The following is a 22355-nucleotide window of genomic DNA, read 5'->3' as shown; positions in this document are numbered from 1 at the left end:
AATAACTGTGTATTTATTTACACCGTTAATGAACGTTCTGAAATAGGAGATGCAAATGTTGCATCGGGAATGAAGCTCACTTTCTTATCACTTGCTCATTTCCACACGCATGCAGCTGGGGGAAGTGTCTGCCTGCAGGAAGGCCAGGCAGGAAAGGCTGCTGGCTCCTCGCTCTGCAGCCCAGGCTCGGGAATCACACTCTGCACCTCCTTCCACTGCTGTTCAGGTGAGGAAGAACCATTCAAGCCAAACAGAACATTCCAACAAAGTAATTTAGGAAGTCTGTGAATTAAGTTTGAGATACCCTAACAATAAGGTAAAACCATCATGAAATGAATACATAAGATTAATCATGGAAAGTTACTCATGGAAAATTGGTAATTCGCTTCTTGCATAGTTCTACATTTTAGAGGACAAAATGAGGTTTTCCTGAAAACACACTGGAGCAGCAGCTCTGCCAGGGAGATGCTTCATCTGGATAAGTCATCTTAGCCACTTTACAAACAAAACCTTTTAAGCCAGTGTGAAACTAGATTAAGAGCTCTAACTAGTCAAAACGACCAAATAAAACACCCCCAAGTATTTCCTGCTCTGCTACCGGTATCAAACTGTCCGGATGAGGTTGCAAGTCCACCAAAAGTCATACAGAATTAAATACATCTACTTTATAACAAAGGTAGTTGTTCAGCTGGCAATTCTATACAAGTCGAAGTAAATTTACTAACTATAGAACCTAATTATTGGAATTCCGTAAAGCCTCGGCTCCTGAAACAACTGAGCGTACTTTTCTTCCTACCCATACAACACGTGTATTACTCTTCCCCCAAATAGTGGGGAATAAAGTGCTTTAACAGACACCGGACCACCTTTAAGCCACAACGAGTAAGGGGAAAAACTTTGGAGCCCGTTATGAAGCGCTTAAAGAAGAACGAAAGCCAAGCTCTACGAAATAAAACATCAAAGACCTAAAGTAAACAGAAACCACGGTCTCCAAGAAGGGAACCCTATTAAATTCGAGGTCAGAGATCCACCACGCAACGCTCCTCCTTGTGCTCACCTAAGAGCAGCCTGGACAGTCTGTTACTTATCAGCTGCCCGGTAAGTAACTAAAGCATTGCAATGTATTTACATCGTTTCGTTTGCTGTCCCAGTCTGAATCCCAGCCCTTCCAGTTTAGTCTCAACTTCCCCCGCAATAAAAACAACCACACAGACCGACCCACCTACAACTCCAAAATAACCTCCAAGAGGAAAGGAAGCACCGAGAGCCTGGAGAGAACGGAATGTAGCTACACACATACAGACTAAGGCGTAAAGCCTTTTATGTCAGGAATTCGCAGTAATAACAGGGTAAGGACGGAGTCCCGACAGGGACAGCATCCACCTGGCACCGACAGCGGCTTTACCGGGCAGTTCCTAGAAGGTGTTCGCCCGCGAGCCGCGCAGCGCTCCCCAGCCGCGGGGCGCGGGGTCCCGACGCACAACTTCCCCCCGAGCTCAGGGGGCTGCGGGAGGAGACCCACGGGCGCTCCGCTGCGGAGGGGGCGAAGGCGTCGCACAGCCCCGCGGGGGGCCGCGGGGAGGCTGCCGGCGCCAGCCGGACGCTCCGGGCGCAGACAGCGACCAGCGCCGCCCGCTGTGGGGGAGGGCGCCCCCGGGACCCCCTCAGGCACAGCGGGAGTGACCCCCCTTCCCGGCCCGCCGCGGCCCCTTCCTCCTGCCCCCGGCCGGGGCCCCGCGGAGGAAACCCGAGCCGCCGGCGGCCTCCCCTCAGAGCGCAAGGGGCCATCACCCCCTCCACACCCCGCGCCCGGACCGGCCGCTCACCTGGCAGGGGCTCCGCGGCCCCTCCCGCGGGCAGGCGGAGAGGGGAGGCGGCGGCGCTGCGGGGGCTCCGGGGGATCGGTTCCCTCAGGCAGGCACCAACCGCCGGGACAGGGGCTGCGACCGCGCGCAACAACCAACTCCGGGCGCCGCCGGCCGCGGCCCGGCTCGACCCCGCCCCCCGCGCGCACACCACAGGAGGGGGGGAACACCCCCTCCTCTCTCTCGCGCTCTCTCTCACGCCCATTGGCTGGGAGCAGCGAGGGGGCGTGGCGCCGCCGCGGGTGGAGCGCGGTGGGCGGGGCCGGAGCGCGAAGACTACAACTCCCGGCGTGCCTCGCGCGCCTCCCGTCCCCTTTAAAATCAGCTCGCGCCGAGTGCGCGCGCAGGTGTATATGTAGTGTGGGGTCGCTTTACGGCTGAAAAGTAGTCCCGGTGTGTTGTTTGAACTCCCGCCCCATGCCGTTCTCCTGAGTAAGGGTGCTGGAGCGAGAGGGTGGGCGGGCAGCGGCTGGTGCCACTAGCCCGTCTGGGGCGTTCCTCTGTAGGGTTTCTTGGGGAAGAAGGCCGCGTTGAGGTGGCGGCGGAGGGATCCGAGAGGGATTGGAGGGTGGTAAGACAGTCTTGCGCGAGAGGGAGGTGGAAGCGGCTGCGCGGGCTGAGGGGAGCGAGGTCCGGCGGGCGACCCCTCGCCCCTGGGGAGCCGCCGCCCGCAGGTCAGTCGGGAGCGCCGCACTCGCGGGCCCTTCTCTGCTCCTTTCCCCTTCCGGGGCGGGGGCCTCCGGATACCGCTCCCTCCGCGGTGGGAGCAGGGAGGCGAGGAGCGGCCCCCTCGCGGCGCTGCCGGCGGCCCAGGGTCGGTCTTCCCCAGCGGCCAGGCCTGGCGGCTTCCCTGCCGAGCTTCCGCGCCCTGAGCTTGCCGGCCGATGCCCGTTTGCTGTGGCCCACCGGTGAGGAGGGCTGGGGTGTCCGCCAGAGCTCGCGCTGGGTGAGGGGGAAGAGCTGGGCGAGGGTCTGGGCACTTGGCTTCCTCTGTGCTTCCTTATAACCCTTATCTCGTTCCTCGGTTCCCACGAAGTGATAAGAGGTGTTAATATTTGATGGCTCCTTAATTCTATTTGGTTGTTGTTTCATTATGTCCATTCGCGGTTTCCGTCTCAAACCGATCATTTGTCATAGTACGGTGTTCTAGTACTTCTTTCCAGTAATAGGTGTTCATATTCAGCTTCCTGTTTCTGAGTAACTTAAAAGTTTCTTACTATGAAGGTGGCAGAGAAAGCCCCGAGCTTGGAAGTGCAAACACTGGAGCCACGTGCCTGGTGAGGTGCCATTCATTCAAGTCCTCTGTAGTACCAGGCCTGGCCCTCCTTGGAGCAAACGGCTGAGCGCAGCCCTGGTGTTGAGCCTTTGGAGGGAGATAAGAGCAGCTGTGGATATAGCTGCTAGGAGGTGTTTTAAGGTAGCAACCCTCAAATCATCTTGTGAGTAGGAAAGGAAGGTGTAACTTGGTGTTAACTTAGTGGCATCTAGGAAAAAGAGAGAAGGCAGGACAAGTATAAAACCTCCTTTTTACTCAAAAAGGGAAAATCCTGTTCACAGGCAAAGGGAGCTTCTGGTTTCTGGAGATATGGCCTCCATTTTTTGTGGAACTCTACATGCTTATCAGTGAAGACCCACTTGTTAGCGTGCACCCCGAATATATGTATATTCATTGATTTATTATCAATACCGGATACTACAGGTACTTGTTTATCAATACAGGTACTACTGTACTTTTGCATACTTCATAAAACATGCTGAAATACTCCTTGAAATACCCCTTGTTTCAATAAGGAAGGATAAAGATGAAATAAACACTAGTTTAAAATATTTATTAAAGTTTTCTCAGTGCATGTGTGACCAGCCTGAGGCCATGGCTCTGGAGCACAGAGTTTGGTTAGGAGTTTCACAGTTTGGTTAGGACCGCTCTCTTCTAAGCAAAGAAGAAGCTGGGTCTCATCCTCGAGTTAGTACCACTGCAGGGGAAACTTTACAGTTATTGCCTTTGTCAGCAGGTTAAGTCTTGTTCGATCTTCAGAAACATCATTCTTTGCTGTGGAAAGGGAGCTGTGTAGGTGGACTGAGCTTAGCTAAAGCCACATAGTGACAGAACTGGGCTCAATAAGATGGGGGAACCATGCTCTAGCAAGTTCATGTATGTTATTGTAAAGTGGTAGCTCTTTATTTCAGAAAAATATAAACAACCAACTGTTGAAAACAAAGAGTTTATTTTCATCATCTGTATGCTGGGTTTTTTTGTTTTGGTTTGTGGTTTGGGTTTCGTTGGTGTTTTTTTAAACCCAGGCCATATGTGGAGGGGCACAAACTATCTAGTGCTTGAAGATAATAGTGAAACACTGGTTTATCTTTTTTCGCCTTGCACAGCCATGCTATATGCTTGTTAGAAGGGATGAGGAACTCAGCATTTTTGAAACTGTACCAATCACTGGCAAGTTCTGTAACTCTAGAGTCCAGGAAACTGAGGGAAGCTGATTCTTTTTTTTCCTGTCCCCATCAGTCTGGCATGTGTCAGAATAGAGGTTGAGATGACCAATTCTAAGGAAGTCTAGGCTAAAGAAGAGCACTGAGACTAGTCTTAAAATTCTGCTCTTCTGTAGAGGGTACTAGCAGCTTTCAGAATAGAACGTCTGAAGACTGTGTTTTGATTGTAAAGGTTAGGTTTTGCTCATGGTGTGGCACGTAGAAGGTAATGCACCTTTTATGGCTCAGAAAAGGGAGGAGGAAGTCTTGTTTCTTACACTAATGTTTCTTTAGCACCTGGGAAAAGGGTTCAGCTCTTCCATGTGTACCTGACTCAGGAGATGACTATAATAAACTGTAATACTTTGCAATAAAGCAACCAAGGGGGAGAGAAATACTTACTGTTTTCCATCTTCTGGTCTTGCAGGACATTTCCCTAGACAAGTCCAGGCTTTCTGTGCCTGATGACCAGTGGCTGCGCAGAGAAGTGCTGATTTCCCTCATGCTGCCTCTGAATGAAAGTGCCTGTGAGCTGTGTTTTTGCTTTGTACCTGCATCAAAAGTTCTTAGTGTCAGAGCACAGGAACTGAGAAAATTGTAAACTACTGCATTCACGTTAACTTTGTAAGTTTTCTTTGTTAGTGCATCTATTCACAATGTGTTTAAATACAAGGTCACTTAGTATCAAGGTGTGCAGAGTTAGTGAGGGATACTTTTGACATGCCAGAGGAAGCTCAGCCTTCCATATTAAGTGCTTCTCTTTGATTAAATAGGATTTATTTTAGGGCCAGTTCTTGGATAAGTTTTTTTTTCTCCAGCTTACCACTGACTGGGACAAAGGTTGCAGGCCAATTGAGCATGTTTCACTACAACAAGCTGGTACAGGTTTCTGAACTCTTGTTGTACCTCCTGCCCTCTCCAGGCTGTGATTGAAAAACTTTACTCCCACTCTCTGTTACTGAAGTGTGCACAGAGCTGTGCTCATTTCTTTCAGTATTGTGGCATGTATTGTGAGAGCCTGTTGGATGTTAGAGCGCAGGTGAAGAGGCTGCACCTATAACAGTGGGGTACTTTTCTGATAATGATCTGTGAGAGGGAAGGACAACTCAAGGGAACTATCATGAGGACAGTAAGGTGAATGAAGAAAGGTGGTCTTTTTTTGCTAGTTGTTCATGTACCCTTTCTATCTACAACTTGTTTAGTTTTGGAGAGCTCCCAAAACTGTTGTTTTCTGTATTCCTTTAAGCTTTTATTTTTTACTTCCATGATTCCCCTTAGAAAGAAAAGAGAGGTATTTCTTGCATTCATGGGAACTGTTAAACTTCAGTTTTTTTTAAGACGTGAAGAGTGATGAATAAAAACACTTCAAAGTGTTCACTAGGTATGCATTTACTAAGAACAGTTTGTTCTCAGAAACCACTATTATTTCCCCAATGGATTTGTTCATGAAAAGCGGGTGAGGCTGGTTGATGTCTGAAATATGCAGTGCAACTGGTAACTTAAACTTTGGTTAGTAATATAGGTCAGCCTCCACTGGCAACATCTGCAATGTTGTGTTGCTGTCTGACTACAGAACTGGCTTGTTCCTGCTCCAGTGGCATCAGTTGTGGGGCTGTTTGCTCAAATGGCAGCCATTAGTTTTTGCTGTGTGTAGTTTAATGCTGGTCTTTGATTTCTGATGGCAAAACAACTGGATATGAGTTTATACATGTACTGCCAGTGTTAGTCTGAGTGGGATAGGTCAGATATTATGCAATTTAAAACAGAGTATAGCCTTGCAATAAGCTCTTCTGTAATGGGATTGTTGGGATGTGTCTGTTGAAGCTTTTTATATGCAAGTTAATCCCAAAGAGGGTTGTTATTAAAGGAATAACTTAAATTGTTCATACCTCTCTATTAGGGACTGACATTCTATTCCTGAAGGACTAAACAGTTTGATAAGGACAACTTTAAGTGAATTGCAGCTAGAGTTAGTTTTGAATGACTCCTTAGGTGGGAGGAATCTTTATTCTGTGTTACAGGGGAACAAAACCAGTAATGGTGGAATAACTGAATGTCTCTAAGTTGTAAATTTATTAGTAAATCTTCCTTGTTCCTTAACCCTACTCTTACAAATGCTGATGTACTTTGAAGAAAACTTGTCTTTCAGAAATGACATTAGGAACATGACTGACTAGATCTTTTTCATGTTAGATGGAAGCTGTGTGAAGCTGTCTTCAAAGAGCCTCATTAACGATTTTGATCCTAGAAACGAATGATCCTGCTTTCTTTTGCAGGAGATTAGGACAGTAACTGACTTTGGCTGTTTGATTTCAGTTTTTTGGACCATACATCTTACATGACACACAGTGAATAACAAAATCTTATACCTTTCAAATTCTTATGGGTTGGATTGTTTGTATCATTTCTTCAGGTAAAAGGGAGTCTGAAGTCTGAGACTTTGGGATGTGTCTCTTGGGCATTATGGCTGGGATAAGTAAAGTGGTGAGCAACTGACATCCTTGTTTGTAGGTCAAAAAGTTGCAGTAGCCTGAAAATGTGAAGAGTTGGTTTAGTCCAAAGACTGAGTGGCATGAAATTGTGTTACTGATAATAAAAATGTGTGAAGTCCATGTGAGAATTAAGAGAGTGGAAGTGTCATTTATTAATTGAATTCAAGGAACTTTGGACGGATAGAATTTATTCTGAATGCTTTTTCCATTTTATTTCCTTCCACTAACTAGTACAGAGCACAGAGGGTTTTTTGGCAATTTAGTAAATTTTTGGGGAAAAGTTGACTTTTGTTTTATTGTTGTGTTCACATATGAAAAGAAAAATTCATAATTTTAATTATGCAGTGGTGTGTGAGGGATTGTTCGCAGCCAAAAAACACTCAAAGCTCTTAATCGTCCTTCAAAATAACCTGTCATCTATAGAATTTGCTAGGACTTTGAGTAGTGGTGTATATGACTTGTGCTTTCTACTTGAGGGTGTAATTCTCAAGGAGTGTGAGCTAGTGAGTCTTCACTGTTGTCTTCTGATGCTGGCACTCATGCATGTTGTTGGTAAACTATTTCAAAGAGCTGATGAGATGAAAACTTTGCAGGAAAATTAATTTAAGGGTTTTGAGAAGTTGAAAACAGAGCAAGCAGTTGGCATGAAGATGAGTGTGTGCGTGAGAGAGGCGATTGTGGCTGCTGGGAATAAGATGGGGAAGTGGTAAGGCCCATGGTTTAACTGTAACATAAAACTGATGTGCATAAACCATAAAAATTATGAATGAATTCAAGGGGGTACTCAACCTTAGCTGGATCCATACTGGTATAAGATCTGCTCTGGATCCATACTGGTATAAGAAACAGTTGCTGAAAGGCCAGTTCTGTTCCTTTTCTTTATCCTGATGCTTAGATGTCCCAGCAAGTGCAGGGAATGAGGGCAATTTGGGCATTTTCTTAGAAAATAAGCTTAATGGAGGACTAAGAAATACTTATTGTTATGGTGAGACCTAAAGAGGTACATAAGCCTTCACTGTAGTTGTACGGGTTCTCGAACTGTCTGAACTGAATGGTGGTTAAATAGGTCTGGCTATGTCTATTCTGTACTTCCTTGTAATTCAGGTAAGTGGTATGACAGGAATTAATGGGGTGTGTGGTTTGTCTGTATTTGTTACTGAAGCAAGAAACAGTTTGTTTCTCCTGGAATTCCCTTGGCTGCTTGTTTCAAAGTCTTGGCCATTCTGTTTGCTTAAAACTAGTAATGGGCAAAACATCAGTAATAAAAATGAACTTTCTTGGGGAGAGGTGACTGTCATTTGTGTAAGAATAGGCTGAATAATACTCTTAGGCATATAACTCTGGGAACATAACTATATGTTGACCAGAGGTTCAATTTCTGATACAATGGAGTTAGTCTCCTATGCTGGTGTTCACAATATGCTGTGTTTGGGAATATATGGAAAGTGTGAGTCTCCATAGTTGGAAAAGCAGTGGAGAGCTGTGGCAAACAAGTTCTTATAACAGTATGAGACTATACAACAGAGAAAACAGATCAACACCAAGCAAAGTACTGAAAACAGTAAACTGTAGATCTGCTTTCACACTTTTAAATCTGGAGCTTGCTAGCATCACATTTCAGCAAAGAAGACTGGGGGTTGGTGGGGAGTGTTCCCAATACAGGATAAATGGTACACAGGGGTAAGAGGAGAAAGCTTGGTGTACATTTTAGGTTTTGTTTGGGGTTGTTTTGGGTACAGTTTTTTTTTCTTTTACTGGCATTCCAAGCCTTTTTCTTTGGTACAGTGCTCCTCTTGTGTTCCAGTTCTCCACAGTTTAATTTGAGAATAAGCGTAATCTTCCTTGTTTGCATTTTCACTTATCCAGCATGTTGACAAAGACATTTTCTGATCCATAAAGGATAAAAAAAATAAGACTTATTGAAGAAAGATATTCCATTTAAAGATACCGCAAACACAAGCACCTTGTTGGGATGCCTCAGTCATCACAAATTCTGTAGGTTTTCTAGATCAAATGAGCAAATCTACTGAATTTCTGAAAGTCCTGAACTACAATGGGTATATTGGAATGCTCTTGTTTCTCCTCCTGGTTGTACTTTTCAATGAGCGGGTTTTAGTTCTTGCTGCCTACATCTGAATGTCTGTGATTGTCTCAAGGAAGGAGACCTTTAAAACAGGAGGTGGATGATTGTGATGCAAACCAGAGTACTAAAGCAGTGATAAACTGGGAGGGATTTTCAAAACTCAGTGGAGGCAGTATAGCATTAGAAGATTCCTTGGTTCTTTTGGAATTTAAACTTTGCCAATGCAAAATTGAGTAACAACCACAGGAAGATGGTAGTGTTCCTGTGTGCCTGGTTAGCAGTGTAGCTCTGTAAAAAACATGGCAGAGCAGGGTTTTTTTTTCCTGGAAAAACTTGAGGCAGTTGCTATCATAGGTAACCATACTGAAGTGCTTTGGAGCAGATTTCTGGCTTGGGGTACGTTTACTGCAGAATATTTTAGCTGGTATTGCACATGACTCGTTCCTGATGAAATGAAATTGAGATAACCAATATTTGACTAAATCCTCACTGTTTTCAATATGTGGAAAACACGACAGAATAGACTTCAACTGCTCTTCTGCTGAGTTCAGTGTATAGTTGCTGCAGTTTGTCAAAGACACATGTATGATAAGTACCCCTTATTAGAAGAAATTAATCAGAATCTGTGGAATTCAAGTTCTGTTTCCAGACTTAATGGGAAAGAATCTCAGCTTTCATCCAGAGACTGGACATGTAGCTTTAGATTGGAAAGAAAAAACCCTGAAAATGTCAAGTCATTTTATGAGATAATCCTAATTTTGTCTGGTAGTTGCATTTCCTCCTACTTATGGCTATTTTGGGGCCCTTGGTTACTGGAATAGCTTCACATATTCTTCATTTCTGGCACAACTAGAATTTGAGTGAGAGCCGAATCTCTGGTTATAGGGTTATAGAAACATAAGTCACTAACTTGTTGCTTCTTGCATCCCTTTTTCTTCTGCCAACTGTAATGTCATTGGATCCTTTGCTGAGCCATTTTACTTTTTAATCTGGCATAAACTAGCTTGATAAATGAAAGAAAAGCTGTTCTATTTCCTTAGCATGCTAATAAGCATGAGTTGTCCAGTGAAAAGAGGTGCAAGGCTGAAGATGATGCTATGTGACTAGTTGGTAGTTAAATAGGCATAGGATGCCATAAACTAGCCTTTGTCAGTGGAGAGCTATTGCCTGCACCTTCTAGCACTTGGCTTATCTTCATGTAGGCAGATGACCTTTCTGAATGCTTCCCTGTTGTCATGTGAACATTAAAACTGACTGCTAGCAGAATTGAGTCCAGAAAGTTATCTTTGGTGATTGTGGGTGGCTCATAGCTTAATATGACCCTTTACCACGCATGGGAGTGGGAGTTTCCACACACATTCTTTAATAAGCTCTGGTATTTATTTGAGCCCTCGGAGTCTTTTCAACTATATCTGAGCTGGTGGAAGATACCCAGCTTCCCCTCTTGCCTGCTGTTCCCCAAAGGGAAGAGGTAGGGAGTTAGAGCAGCTTTGTGAAAAGTCCAGTAAAATGTGGAGATTGTCATAACCAAGTGAGAAAGGAGAAGAAAGACCTTCCCCTCTCTTTGGCAGCAAGCCAAATCCTTACATCTAGGTTATAGCAAAATATGCAGGGCTTGAGAAAGAGGTCTGAAAATTGTATTAATCTAATGGTTAACTCATGCCATGGGTATTTTGCCAGTTTCCTATTCTTCTCCATCAGTTGACAGTAGCATATAAATCATTTAGCGACATTATCAGCATTTTGTAGACTGTTCAGTAACAGCAAACACTTAATCAAAATGGATGCACAAATGATTTTGTTTTAAAACTCTGAGTATAGGAAGAAAACAGAAAAAAAGCATGTGAAACATGTTAGTTTGATCCTTGGGTTCTTAAATGTTAATTTAAAGTCACAACTAGTGACTGCTCTCGATGTCTTTGACCAAAATGGCATCAAGTTAGGGCTTCTTGGTTACTTAGGAAGAGATAACGGGAGAGCTACTACTTTTTCAATAGTTGTGGTTTACTAACCTGGTTTAGCTTCTTGTTTTTAAAGACTCAAGCAACCCCAGACTTCAGATTTGTTCACGTTTAAGCTAGTATATTTTTAGTCCTGAAAATGAATGCAGGTGCTGCATTTGTTTAACTTCTTGAAAGGATACATTTATCAAATAACTTGGATCAGAATTTATTGATGTAAGTTCTTAGCTTATAGAGCTAGCTTGCAAAAGCATGGTAGGATATAAGTGGCTGCTACGGTAGAAAGTTGTACAGATTTAATGTGTAACTGCCATGTGGGACAGCTGATGCATTGATGCTTCTTTTATCTTCAATCTTTAAAACAAGACTGGGTAACCATTAGGTAGATTTGAATTCTACCATGGGTTTCTTTTTTTAATAGAGGGTACGTGCCAATGCAAATGGGTCAGTCTGGGTGATCACAGTCATCCCCTCTAGCCTATGCATGTGGGTATGCTGCAGCTTTACAGACAGGAAATAAGCTTTTTTTTAGTTCTAGCCTAGGAAACTTCCTTGAAAGTGCAAAAATCTTGCACGTTTTCATACTAGGCTAATCAAAATGGTCTTTGTCTTGCCATAAGATTTGTTTTGACTGGTCATCTATTTCCATGTGGATATAAAAAGCTATAGAATTAATAACTGCATGTTAAATTTAGACTGTGAGACTTCACATGAACTGTTCTGCATGGTGTTCTGAACATCATCCTAGTATCAGAGGTATTTTTCTTACTTGAGAAACCTTTTCTGTTAATATTGTCTTAGCCTTAAAAATCATTAAAAGCATGAAAAAATGTGAACTCTGTTGTAGATGGCTTCCTTGTGTTTTCTCCATAGGAAAAAGCTTTAAATGTTTGGAGTTTTTTTAGGTACATTACTTGCATAATTTTATTGCCAATTGTAAAACACATTCTGTTCCAGTGCCATTTCAACAAAGTATTTCTCAAGGGAATTGCAGAAAAGACACTTATCAGAAAGGTTTGCAAAGCAGGCAGAAAATAACAGATTACAAGAAAGTTTCCATCACGTTCCTAAAGATTATGTTCTTGTGTTGCTGTTGTGTGGAAAATAAAAGTATTGTAAGTATTGATATGCAAGTAAGCGTGCACAAAGGGTTTAAATATTTGTAGTGAGGAGAAGTGGGAAGATGGGAGATTTCCAATGCATAGGAAAGGCATTGGAAAAAAAACAAAACTTCAGCTATTATCCGTGTCTTTATAGCATAGACTTCTGGGAATTATGTTTAGAAAATGTTTTTACTTTACTGATGCACGGTTCTTTATTCTCAGCTCTGAGATCAGTAAGGCTTCTCGGATAAGTGTCTATAATTGCCTTTTTATAGAGACATTTGCATAATGCTATATAAATGTAGGAACTTGTTGGTCTATAGTTCTGTTGCATGGTTTGGCTTTTTTTCCCTTCCAGTGGATCAGTGACTGACAAATAGAAGACTCCAGGCAAATGATAAAGCAGGACTGTGATAATGCAACCTTGCAGTAATACATTAACTCAAAGTTATCATGAAAAAGGTACACTAGCCTGTCATATGCAGGTAAATTATATTCAAATAATTGTCAGTTTACAGTACCTTCAGTTTTGAGGCTTCTAAGTCTTTCTGGTTCTGAACTCACTTGGTAAAATCTTACTACTTCAGATATGTATGTATATCATTGTAATTAAAAATACAGGTATTTGAGCAGTTGGCAGTTTGTGTGGATCAGAGAAACAAGTTCCCTGGCATTTGCTGTGACTTTCTACTGCTAAGTAACTTAGTGCTTGAAAGGTAAATGAAATAGAAAGTAAACACCCCAAAGAAGCTAGACAGTACCTCAGCAAAAGTGGACAAGGAATTAGAATGGCTGTTTATTTGAAGGAAGAGATAAGGAATGACAAATCAGTGAAATAGTTTACAAATCAATTGCTTTGGGATGTTGAACATAAAGGAGGGGTTGCAAGTGTGTTGTGTTAAACCATGAGTTGTAACTGCCTTGGAGAAGCTCAAAGACTGCCTTTGAAGATGGTAGCTCCCAGCCTCATTTGTGGCAGCAGTTAAGTCTCATCTGTTATACGTGTATTAAGGAAGAAATATGTGGTTATTTGGGTGGGGCTTGTGGAGGTTGTTGTATGCTACTAGTGGCATGTGTGCTTGGGAGCCTTCATCTCAGATTGGCACAGATGGTCTCTTCCATTTTTGGTAAAGTGGAGGCTCTTTCTTTTCATATTTAACTCCCTGTTGTCATGCAGGTAGCAAGCATATCCTTTGTGAGGCTAGAAATGAGAACTTGTGTTTTGCTTGTGTGCAGTGAAGGGCTTGGAGTTATGGTATATTCTTGGCCCCTTAGTTGCCTGTCCCTATAGCCTTGTGAAAGGTATGCAGTTTGTTGTGTCTTCCACTCAAAGGACAGAATAGACTGAATGTAGTGGAGGGGCAAATGCAGGAACCCAGAGCTAAGCTTTCCGTTTGAAGAAAAGAAAAAAAACCTACTTGAATCTGCTGCTGAATTAAACCTGCTTTGAAGTCACTGAAAGCTGGGTTCTGTGTAGTGAGCCCCTCTGAAATGACAACTTGCCATTGGTTTTTACAATTTGTTTGAATGGAGTAAATACTGCTTGTTGTGCTTAGAGTTGAGAGTAAATCTGAGGTTTACAGAAAGGGTTAGGGAATCTCTGTGTATGGGCAGTATAATATTGAAAGTCTTGCTTCAAAAGTTGGAGAGAAGATCCTGGGTTCCTTGTTAAGGTTGCTCTCAATTAATTTATTTTTAATTACTATTTTCCCTCCCCCCTCCTCGTTAATAGCTGAATGAAACGAAAACTCCATCTCTGTTCTGGGGGTGCCATTCCAGCTTCCAGGACTGGGAGAGTTGTCTGATACTCCTCCATTGCTGTGGCCTTTGTAAAGAATTTTTTCAACTGCTTTAATGTTCTGTCTCCTATTCATTGCTGTCTCTGTCCTGAGAATGAACACTGCTTATTTCTTCAGCTGTTGGTAGCCTTCCTAACAACAACAGCGAAAAAAGACAGTGAAGGCATTTGCTGATTTACTTCTGTGTTAACCAGAACTTTTTAGCTAGAATACTGTGCTAGTGTCTGCCATAAAGATGACCTTCGTTCTGGTTTTGAGTAGGTGATGAGACCAGATAATCGGCAGCAGTCCCTTCTAGTCTAAAGCAGTGTTTGAATCATTAAATGTGACTGATAAAAGAGATGTACTTCTTGGTTTATGGAAGTGGATTTAATTCAGTATAGCAGAAACTATGGACTTTTCTCACATGGTTTCCTTTTACTTCCTTCTCAGCTGGGCAGTAATAGGCAAATTAAATGTGGTGACTAGACATATGCCTTCCCTGTGTCTAACTAGCTTTGCTGTCTGAGATCCACCCAGCAAAGCACTTAATGCTTCTGTGGATCTCAGTCAGCAAAGCTAGTTAGAATCTGCAGGCTTTTTTATATGATTAGAAGATACTTACATATAAAATGTGTGATTATCAGGTGATATTAGGAAATGTTACTGGAAAAGGCATTTTAAGTAGAACAAGTTCATGGAATCTAAGAAATGGATACCTTGAGGCAAATTTCAGTGTGCAGTGGATGAATGTTCCTGCTGCAGATGACACATACTTCAGTTGTCAAGAAGAATACAGTTTCTTTACAAGTCGAAATTTTGAAGTCTTTCCTACTCAGCTTAATGACTTTTGGTGTAGTTTCAAATAATAGGCTGTTCCTTTTGTCTTTCACATGCTGAATGGCTTCTTTGCCTCAGTCTTCACTGGCAAAGGCTCTGATCGCACTACCCGAGTCTTGGTAGGTGGACGCAGGGACTGTGAAAACCTAGACCTTGGGTCCACTGTACACGAGGATCTGGTTCGAGACCATCTTAAGAACCTGAATGTACACAAGTCCATGGTACCTGATGAAACCCATCCGCAGGTCCTGAAGGAGCTGGCAAATGAAGTTACAAAGCCACTGGCCATCATATTTGAGAAATCATGGCAGACAGGTGAAGTTCCTGATGACTGGAAAAAGGGAAATATAACCCCCATTTTCAAGAAGGGGAAAATGGATGACCCGGGGAATTACAGACCAGTCAGTCTCACCTCTGTGCCTGCCAAAATCTGGGAGCAGATTCTCTTGGAAGGCATGCTAGGGTGCATGAAAAGCAACAAGGTGCTTGGTGACAGCCAGCATGGCTTTACTAGGGGAAAATCCTGCCTGACCAATTTGGTGGCCTTCTATGACGGGGCTACAAAAGTGATGGACAGGGGTGGAGCAGTTGATGTCATCTACCTGGACTTGTGCAAAGCGTTCGACACTGTCCCATATGATATCTAAGGCAGAAGTTCTTTACTGTGAGGGTGCTGAGGCGCTGGCACAGGGTGCCCAGAGAAGCTGTGGCTGCCCCATCCTTGGCAGTGTTCAAGGCCAGGTTGGACGGAGTCTTGGGTGACATGGTCTAGTGTGAGGTGTCCATGCTCACAGCAGGGCTGTTGGAATTGAACTTGTGCAAAGCGTTCGACACTGTCCCACATGACATCCTTGTCTCTAAATTGGAGTGTCATCAATTTGATAGGTGGACCACTCGGTAGATAAAGAACTGGCTGGATGGTCGCACTCAAAGAGTTGTGGTCAACAGTTCAATGTCCAGCTGGAGACCAGTAATGAGTGGTGCCCCTCAGGGATCAGTGTTGGGACCAGTCTTGCTTAACTTCTTTGTCGCTGACATGGACAGTGGGATGGTGTGCACCCTCAGCAAGTTTGCCGATGACACCAAGCTGTGAAGGAATGCCATTCAGAGGGACCTTGACACACTTGTGAGGTGGGCTGATGCCAACCTCATGAAGTTTAACCATGACAAGTGCAAGGTCCTACACCTGGGTCGGAGCAATCCCAGGCACAGCTACAGGTTGGGCAAAAAGGAAATTCATGGTAGTCCTGCGGAGAAGGACTTGGGGGTGTTAGTCAATGAGAAAATGAACATGAGCCAGCAGTGTGCACTCACAGCCCAGAAAGCCAACCGTATCCTGGGTGATCTGGTTTAGTGTGAGGTGTCCCTGCCCATGGCAGGGGGGCTGGAACTGGATGATCTTAAGGTCCTTTCCAATACTAACTATTCTATGATTCTATGAACTCCAAGGCCTAGGCTTACTACACTGCATGTGGGAGATACTAAGTAGTGTGTGGTGCAGTAGTCCTCTGTGCCTCTCAGAACTCTTTATTTACACATTGCAACCTGCTTTTGGAGATTTATTCATTGCTGTTACATCTAAGGAAGCAGTAGGAGAGGTGACCAGCCTCTCATCATACATATCCTTCAGCAATATGCTCATTGCTGAAGAATGAGCATGTGCTGCTTATGGCAGCCAGGTAGGGGTTACTTAAAGATTTACTGAAGGGTTTCTTCTGGAATGGATGTTTTATCATGGAAAACAAACTGAACCTGCTGGATTCTTTTTAGTGAGCTTACCAGGGAGCCTTGGAATGCCAGGGGCCTATTTTGTCTACGGTTATACATAGATGACCCTTTCTAGAGGTCAAGAAACAGTTCCAGGGTGGGAATTGGCTGTTTTGGGAGACTGTTAAAGACCAGGAAAGCCAAGCTTCCATTACTGTAGTACAGTGTTTTATTTCAGGAAGTCTCTTAGCTTAAATATGAATGTTAAAGTTTTCATAAAAGCTGAATACTTTCTGCTTTTAAAAATGCAGTGTTTCAGAAGCAGAGTCCTGCTTTTTTTGCCTTTGTTCTAGGAGATGTGGGGAGGAGCAAAATACAGATGGGTGCCTTTCCAGAGGAGCCAAAAAGACAAGTTGTGTCACTGAAAAGCCCCTGATCTGTTAGGATGGAATGTGGTAATGGATACACAGGTAATTCTAACAGGCTGCAAAAGTAACCAAGGAAAATAAGTTTTCACACTATGCAGCACTATGTTTGCACTTGTGTTGTAGAACATTTAAGATCAACAAATCAAAAAAGGCAGATCATTGCCCAAACTCTTGTTTTCTGCCAGTTTACTGTCTGTTTCTGATCAGGGCAGTGAACTTTGGATGATGAGGTTATAGCGAGGTGAAATCTATGTTGTAGTCCTTCTGAAAATACAAATATTTTTCCATTTTCCCACTCTTCAGTGCTCTGTAAACCAGTGTTACTGACCTTTTGTCAAGGATCACAGAGACTTGAGTTCTTATTTCTCTTTGCAGTAAGAATTGTGTAATGTGTATTCAGGTCAGATTCTTATGACTTCTAGATGTCTGAAACTAAGCAATGCCTAAAGGTTAGTTGAGATGTTCAAAATTAAATTGCTACCAAGCTTAACTCTTTTAAGACTGGTTCTGTTGTTAGGTTGTACTCTTAGCTCTCAGATTTCCTATAGGGTCTTCTTTAAACCAATTATGCATCTTTACCCATATATAGGGGTGTTGGGATAATATTTATGCTTTAGCTCAGAGGAATCTTGTTTACTTAACAAATATATATAGAAATGAAATCAGTAAAAGGGAATGCAAAAGCAGTATAAATCTTTGCTGTTTGCTAAATACGGTAAATACTCAAAGCTGAATGCCAAATACCTTTCAGAACATTTATAACACAAATTAGGAATACTTTCAGAAGTGCTTGAGACTGTTATGTGCAAGACCTCCATCCTCATGAATGTTCAGTCTTCAATGTATTTGAAATGATCTACATTCTTTTTTAGGACTGAATTTATTGTGGATGTAGATGAGCTTAATTTTGCAGTGCTTATGCAGGCTTCCGGTTTGCAGTTCCTTTTTTCTAGCAGTTGAGGAGTGGCTCTGGAAGAGGGAAGTTGGAAGAGCAGATGATTATAGGCCTTAGCCACACTTTTACCAGGTTTTGTTTGCTGTTTGGCTCTAAGCTCTAGGCACTGATGATCTGCTCTTAGGCACTATTTTCCCCTGGCTTCTTTTGACTTCTTCCCTATGACATGATAGGATAGGCACAAAGAAGAGATTGCAGCATCAGTAAGGAAGACAGTGAGGTGAGCAGCTGTCCTCACAGCAATTTGTTTGGGCTACTGGAAGTGGCTTGGGAATCAGATAACCTATTTGCAAAAACTTACCTGTTGCTTTGAACACTCAGCCTAGGCTGTGTAGGCATGCTTCTGGCATGGCTTTTTGCCTTTCAAATCCTGCTTTAGCTGCAAAATGAAGTGTGTTCGTTATGTATGCTACAGGTGATCCAGTAATGTGATCTCTACCGGGAATGGCTTACAACTCAAGAGCAGTTAGACTACCCCAGTAGGCTTATGCCATTGTTTCTGGTTTACTTTGATTTACATTCATGATGCTAAGTAGCATCGCTTCCTGGTGCCTTTGGTGGATTAAGGTAAGAATAGGTAAAGCTTTATTCTAACTTGTCTACATTCTGCTCTTTATATCACTCAGTTATTTTATGAAGCCATGGAAGTATCTGGGTTCTTGTATGACTTAAAATATGTGTGCTTTCCCTTTTGGTGGTAAGGGGATTTGCCTACTAAGAGCATATAGTTTCTTTCATCTAAAATTTTCCTAGGGTTTTTTTAATTCATGTTTTGGGTATTGGCATTGGTCAAAAGAGCTCTGCTGCTTCGAGAGAAAAGATGCTTTGCCAGGATCCTGCTGTCATTTGGTGCACTTCATGCAATACACATCCAGACTTTGGTTTGTGATACTTGTTTGCCTATTACCAGAGAGCTTTAAGAACATATTAAAACCAGATAATCCAACCCAGATCTTCACTATTCTTGCTCTTACAAACAGTTTGATAGTGTCAGTTCTGTTAGTCTTTTAAGGGGAAAAAGAAATAGCAGATCAGAGTGAATGATTATTTACCTGTTGTTTTACACAACTAAGGCTATCTAAAACTTGAAATTTCTTCTAAATGGCAGATTTTAATAGCTCGTACTCATTTATTTTATGTTGGAATAGTGCAAGGCAACAGCAAGAAAAGCAGCAGAAATAAATGGAAGCTGGCATGTCATGTTTTCCTCTAAAGATGTGTCTTTTCAGAAAGCAGGCAGTATTCATTGCCTGTTCTGTGTGAGAATCACTGATTCTTCCCACACTTCATTTCCTCTAACCTTTGTCCCCATACCCATATCAGTGTATTTAAAATATCCAGTTCTGTGCTGTCTTTGTGGCTCTTGAGGTCAGAGTAGATGCTTTTGTGTTGGGTCATGAAGCCTGTGGAGAGAGGCATTCTTTCAAGTATACACTCAATTCCTCCTTCAGTATATTCTCACATCCAAAGTATTCAACCCCATATTCTGTGAAATGGTCAGTAATGACTTGTTTTGGTGGGTGTGTATGAGAAATTCCAATCTGTATTCCTCTGTGACAGTGGCTAGGGCTTCATCTCCCACAACTGAGTTAGTATATGCTGTGCTGCCCTGCTTTTGTGATGAGGTGTTGAAAGAGAGCAGAAGTCCTGCAAGAGATTTAAAAGTGCTGCAAGAGGCTTAAAGTAACGTCTTAACCTCAGCAGCAATACCCACTCTTCAGCTGGTTTATTCTGAGATGGGTAACTTTTCATTTCACTGGCCAGTCACAGTGGGGATTCTGCGACATTCACTTCTCTCTACTTCAGAACACTTGTTTGGGATTTAAAGTAGTTGTGAAGCAGTAATTGCTACTGTTTGTTGTTTCAGCTCTGTGATGCTCGTAAATGTTAAAGCTGGGCAGACACCATGACAAATTTCAGCTTGTTCATTTACATTTCTTAATAAACTGCTCATGGCACTTGTGTGTTTGTGTTCTGCAAGCAGCGAAATGATTGAATCTTCCTGACATAAATGATCAGAGGAACTGAACTTGAATTCTGAAGGAACAGAGCTGTTTACTTGCTAATGGGGAAGCTGACAGGATCTGGGGAAGTCTTGGATGATTTATAAGCACTGTGGTTTCAGAGACGTGTCTGTTCTCCAGGCGTGGTTTGTGTCCGTTCCATAGTGGGTGGTTGTGGGGTTTTTATGGGGTATCCCTTTTGCCTTGTTGATGTAAAAGTAGCTGTTGGAAAATGTTGTTCTGTGAAATATGAGGTCCTCAGATCCTAGGGGAATTTCCAAATGACAGAGCAGGTGAAGAGGTAGACTCAGTGCCCATAGTAACTGGAAATTCAGAGATTTCACAGGTAAATGACAAAAGCCAATGCCGCCCCTGGTAGTCACATACTGCAATAGAGTGATTCATTAAAAGAAATCTCGAGGTTTATTTTGATACCTTTTTTTTGTGCTCTGAATGGTTTATATTTTATCATTTCATTTATAACACAAGGATTGAATTAATTTTGTAGATATGTATGTTAGTGGTATTATTTAAATGGCAACTGATACTATCCTTAAGAAAGTTAATTCAGAATAAAATAAACTATCCTAATCCATAGATGATTAATAGCTGTAATGAAGGGCTGGAAAACAAAGCCTCCCCTCTGGGTACTTGCACCACAGTTAGTGAACTTAGCTGTCTGGAGGTGGATAGCACAACTAATTGTACACTCATCTCATTGTGGGTATTTGTTTTGCCTTGGGCCGTCTAAAACCCTTGGTTATTGTTGATGCAAAATTTTTTTCATGGATCTGAAAGGGAATTCAGTGTGGAGCTGTTCTTGCTTTTGTCTGTAGAGTGTATACCTTTCCTGTGTGAGTATGGGCTTAAATTCCAGAAAACAGGAAGATTTTACATATATGAGATCTCATATATGCCCCATCCTAATGCACTTTTAAAAATATAAGTAGAATATAGGATTAAACACTTCAAAAATACTTTTTTGCAGATGTTTGGAGGCTGTTCCTGAGGTTTGAATATGAACAGGTTTGTTAGCACAAAATCCAAATAAACTTAGCATAAAACTAACCTTGACAACTCTTCCTTCTTTCAGCTGCTTGGAAATGCAGCAGAACTCTGGAATCTTTTTTCCCTGCAAGTCTTTATTTTGGTCTCTAGTGCTGCTTTGCTTTTACTGGCAAGAAGTAAAAATAAAAACACTGGCTGTTCTCTGCTATATCCTGCCCTGACAGAAAAGCCTTCCTCCCATTAGGTTTGGCTTGCAACTTTCCTAAAGTCACACAAAGACCTTTGTCTAATGAGTTGCCTGGAGGGAAAAAGTCAAATCTGATTTTTGCAGTCAAGGATGTTGGATAATGTGCTTCTGCTGCAGCTTGGTGGAAGAAAATGTCTTGCTGTCAAGAGAGAATCTGAACTCTGACAGCTCCAGAAGCATTGTGGGTTTAATTGGAGATGTTCTTGCTTCAGTTTTCATTCTGATAGTCTGGCTACATGCAGGGTTTTCTCTCAATAAATCATCTGTATTGAAATTACTTATATTATGAAGTGCTTGGACTCTGATGCTTAGATAAGGAGCACTGGGGCTCTTCTGTGATGTAGCAGATGATTTAGTTTAATCTGTTATCCTCTTAATGGTAAAGTTTGGATCTGTTTGTTCTGGCAAAGAAGGGTCACACACTTCAGGACTAGGAAATATGGGAGAAAAATCCTTCATTCAGTAGTAATGTTTCTAGAAGTAGAGCTGGCAATGGAGTAACTGGAAGTCCTGTGGTGTTTTATAGTCAGGCTGTAAGCTGGATTTCTGATGCTGACTTCATACTTAAATATGCTTAACTGGAATAAATATGTATTTATAACGTTAGCTTCTAATTGGATGGGTAAATATTTTAGTAATTCTTGGAGGGTTTTTCTCTCTCTTTTTTTTTTCTGTTTTTTCTCCTTAAGACCACTTGGTGTGGTGTAGACATTGGAAAGGCAGTATTGCGAAGGAATTTTTTCACCCTTCTTTACCAGTGTTCAGGGCCATCCTAAGATTCCACATGGCCTTGGGATGAGTAAGGAGTAAGTCTGCATATTGCAGAGGTTGTAGAGTCCAGCCTCATTTCAGAGAAGTTGTGAATCACTTCAGAATCACAAACTGGTTTGGGTTGGAAAGGACTTTAAGATAGAATAGAATCATAGAACAGTTAGGGTTGGAAAGGACCTTAAGATCATCCAGTTCCAGCCCCCCTGCCATGGGCAGGGACACCTCACACTAAACCAGATCACCCAGGATACGGTTGGCTTTCTGGGCTGTGAGTGCACACTGCTGGCTCATGTTCATTTTCTCATTGACTAACACCCCCAAGTCCTTCTCCGCAGGACTACCATGAATTTCCTTTTTGCCCAACCTGTAGCTGTGCCTGGGATTGCTCCGACCCAGGTGTAGGACCTTGCACTTGTCATGGTTAAACTTCATGAGGTTGGCATCAGCCCACCTCACAAGTGTGTCAAGGTCCCTCTGAATGGCATTGCTTCCCTCCAGCCTATCAACAGAACCACACAGCTTGGTGTCATTGGCAAACTTGCTGAGGGTGCACTCCATCCCACTGTCCATGTCAGCGACAAAGATGTTAAGCAAGACTGGTCCCAACACTGATCCCTGAGGGGCACCACTCATTAC

At 42.6% G+C, this 22355-nt stretch overlaps 2 protein-coding genes across 9 annotated transcripts in view; one reads left to right on the top strand and one right to left on the bottom strand.

The window, feature by feature from the left end:
* Positions 1-1401: 1401 nt before the first annotated feature.
* On the bottom strand, positions 1402-2070 carry LOC117436665 (uncharacterized protein C10orf95-like). Its single transcript, XM_034066166.1, has one exon. The coding sequence runs from the start codon at positions 2068-2070 to the stop codon at positions 1402-1404; it is 669 nt and encodes a 222-aa protein (XP_033922057.1).
* A 162-nt stretch (positions 2071-2232) lies between these two features.
* Positions 2233-22355, top strand: part of HMG20A (high mobility group 20A) — a 42618-nt gene continuing 22495 nt past the window's right edge. Inside the window, exons 1-2 of one of the 8 annotated variants that reach the window (XM_034066297.1) lie at positions 2233-2297; positions 4771-4967. The gene's annotated coding sequence lies outside the window, so the exon portion shown is untranslated. Of the gene's footprint in view, positions 2298-2462; positions 2540-2601; positions 2774-4770; positions 4968-16758; positions 16778-18238; positions 18258-22355 lie in introns of those variants that run through there. The other 7 variants (XM_031045982.2, XM_031045983.2, XM_034066298.1 and 4 more) reach the window with 7 other exon arrangements.

This window comes from Melopsittacus undulatus, chromosome 9 (assembly GCF_012275295.1).
Source record: "Melopsittacus undulatus isolate bMelUnd1 chromosome 9, bMelUnd1.mat.Z, whole genome shotgun sequence".
Taxonomy (NCBI): domain Eukaryota; kingdom Metazoa; phylum Chordata; class Aves; order Psittaciformes; family Psittaculidae; genus Melopsittacus; species Melopsittacus undulatus.
This window is presented reverse-complemented; position numbering and strand designations above follow the sequence as displayed.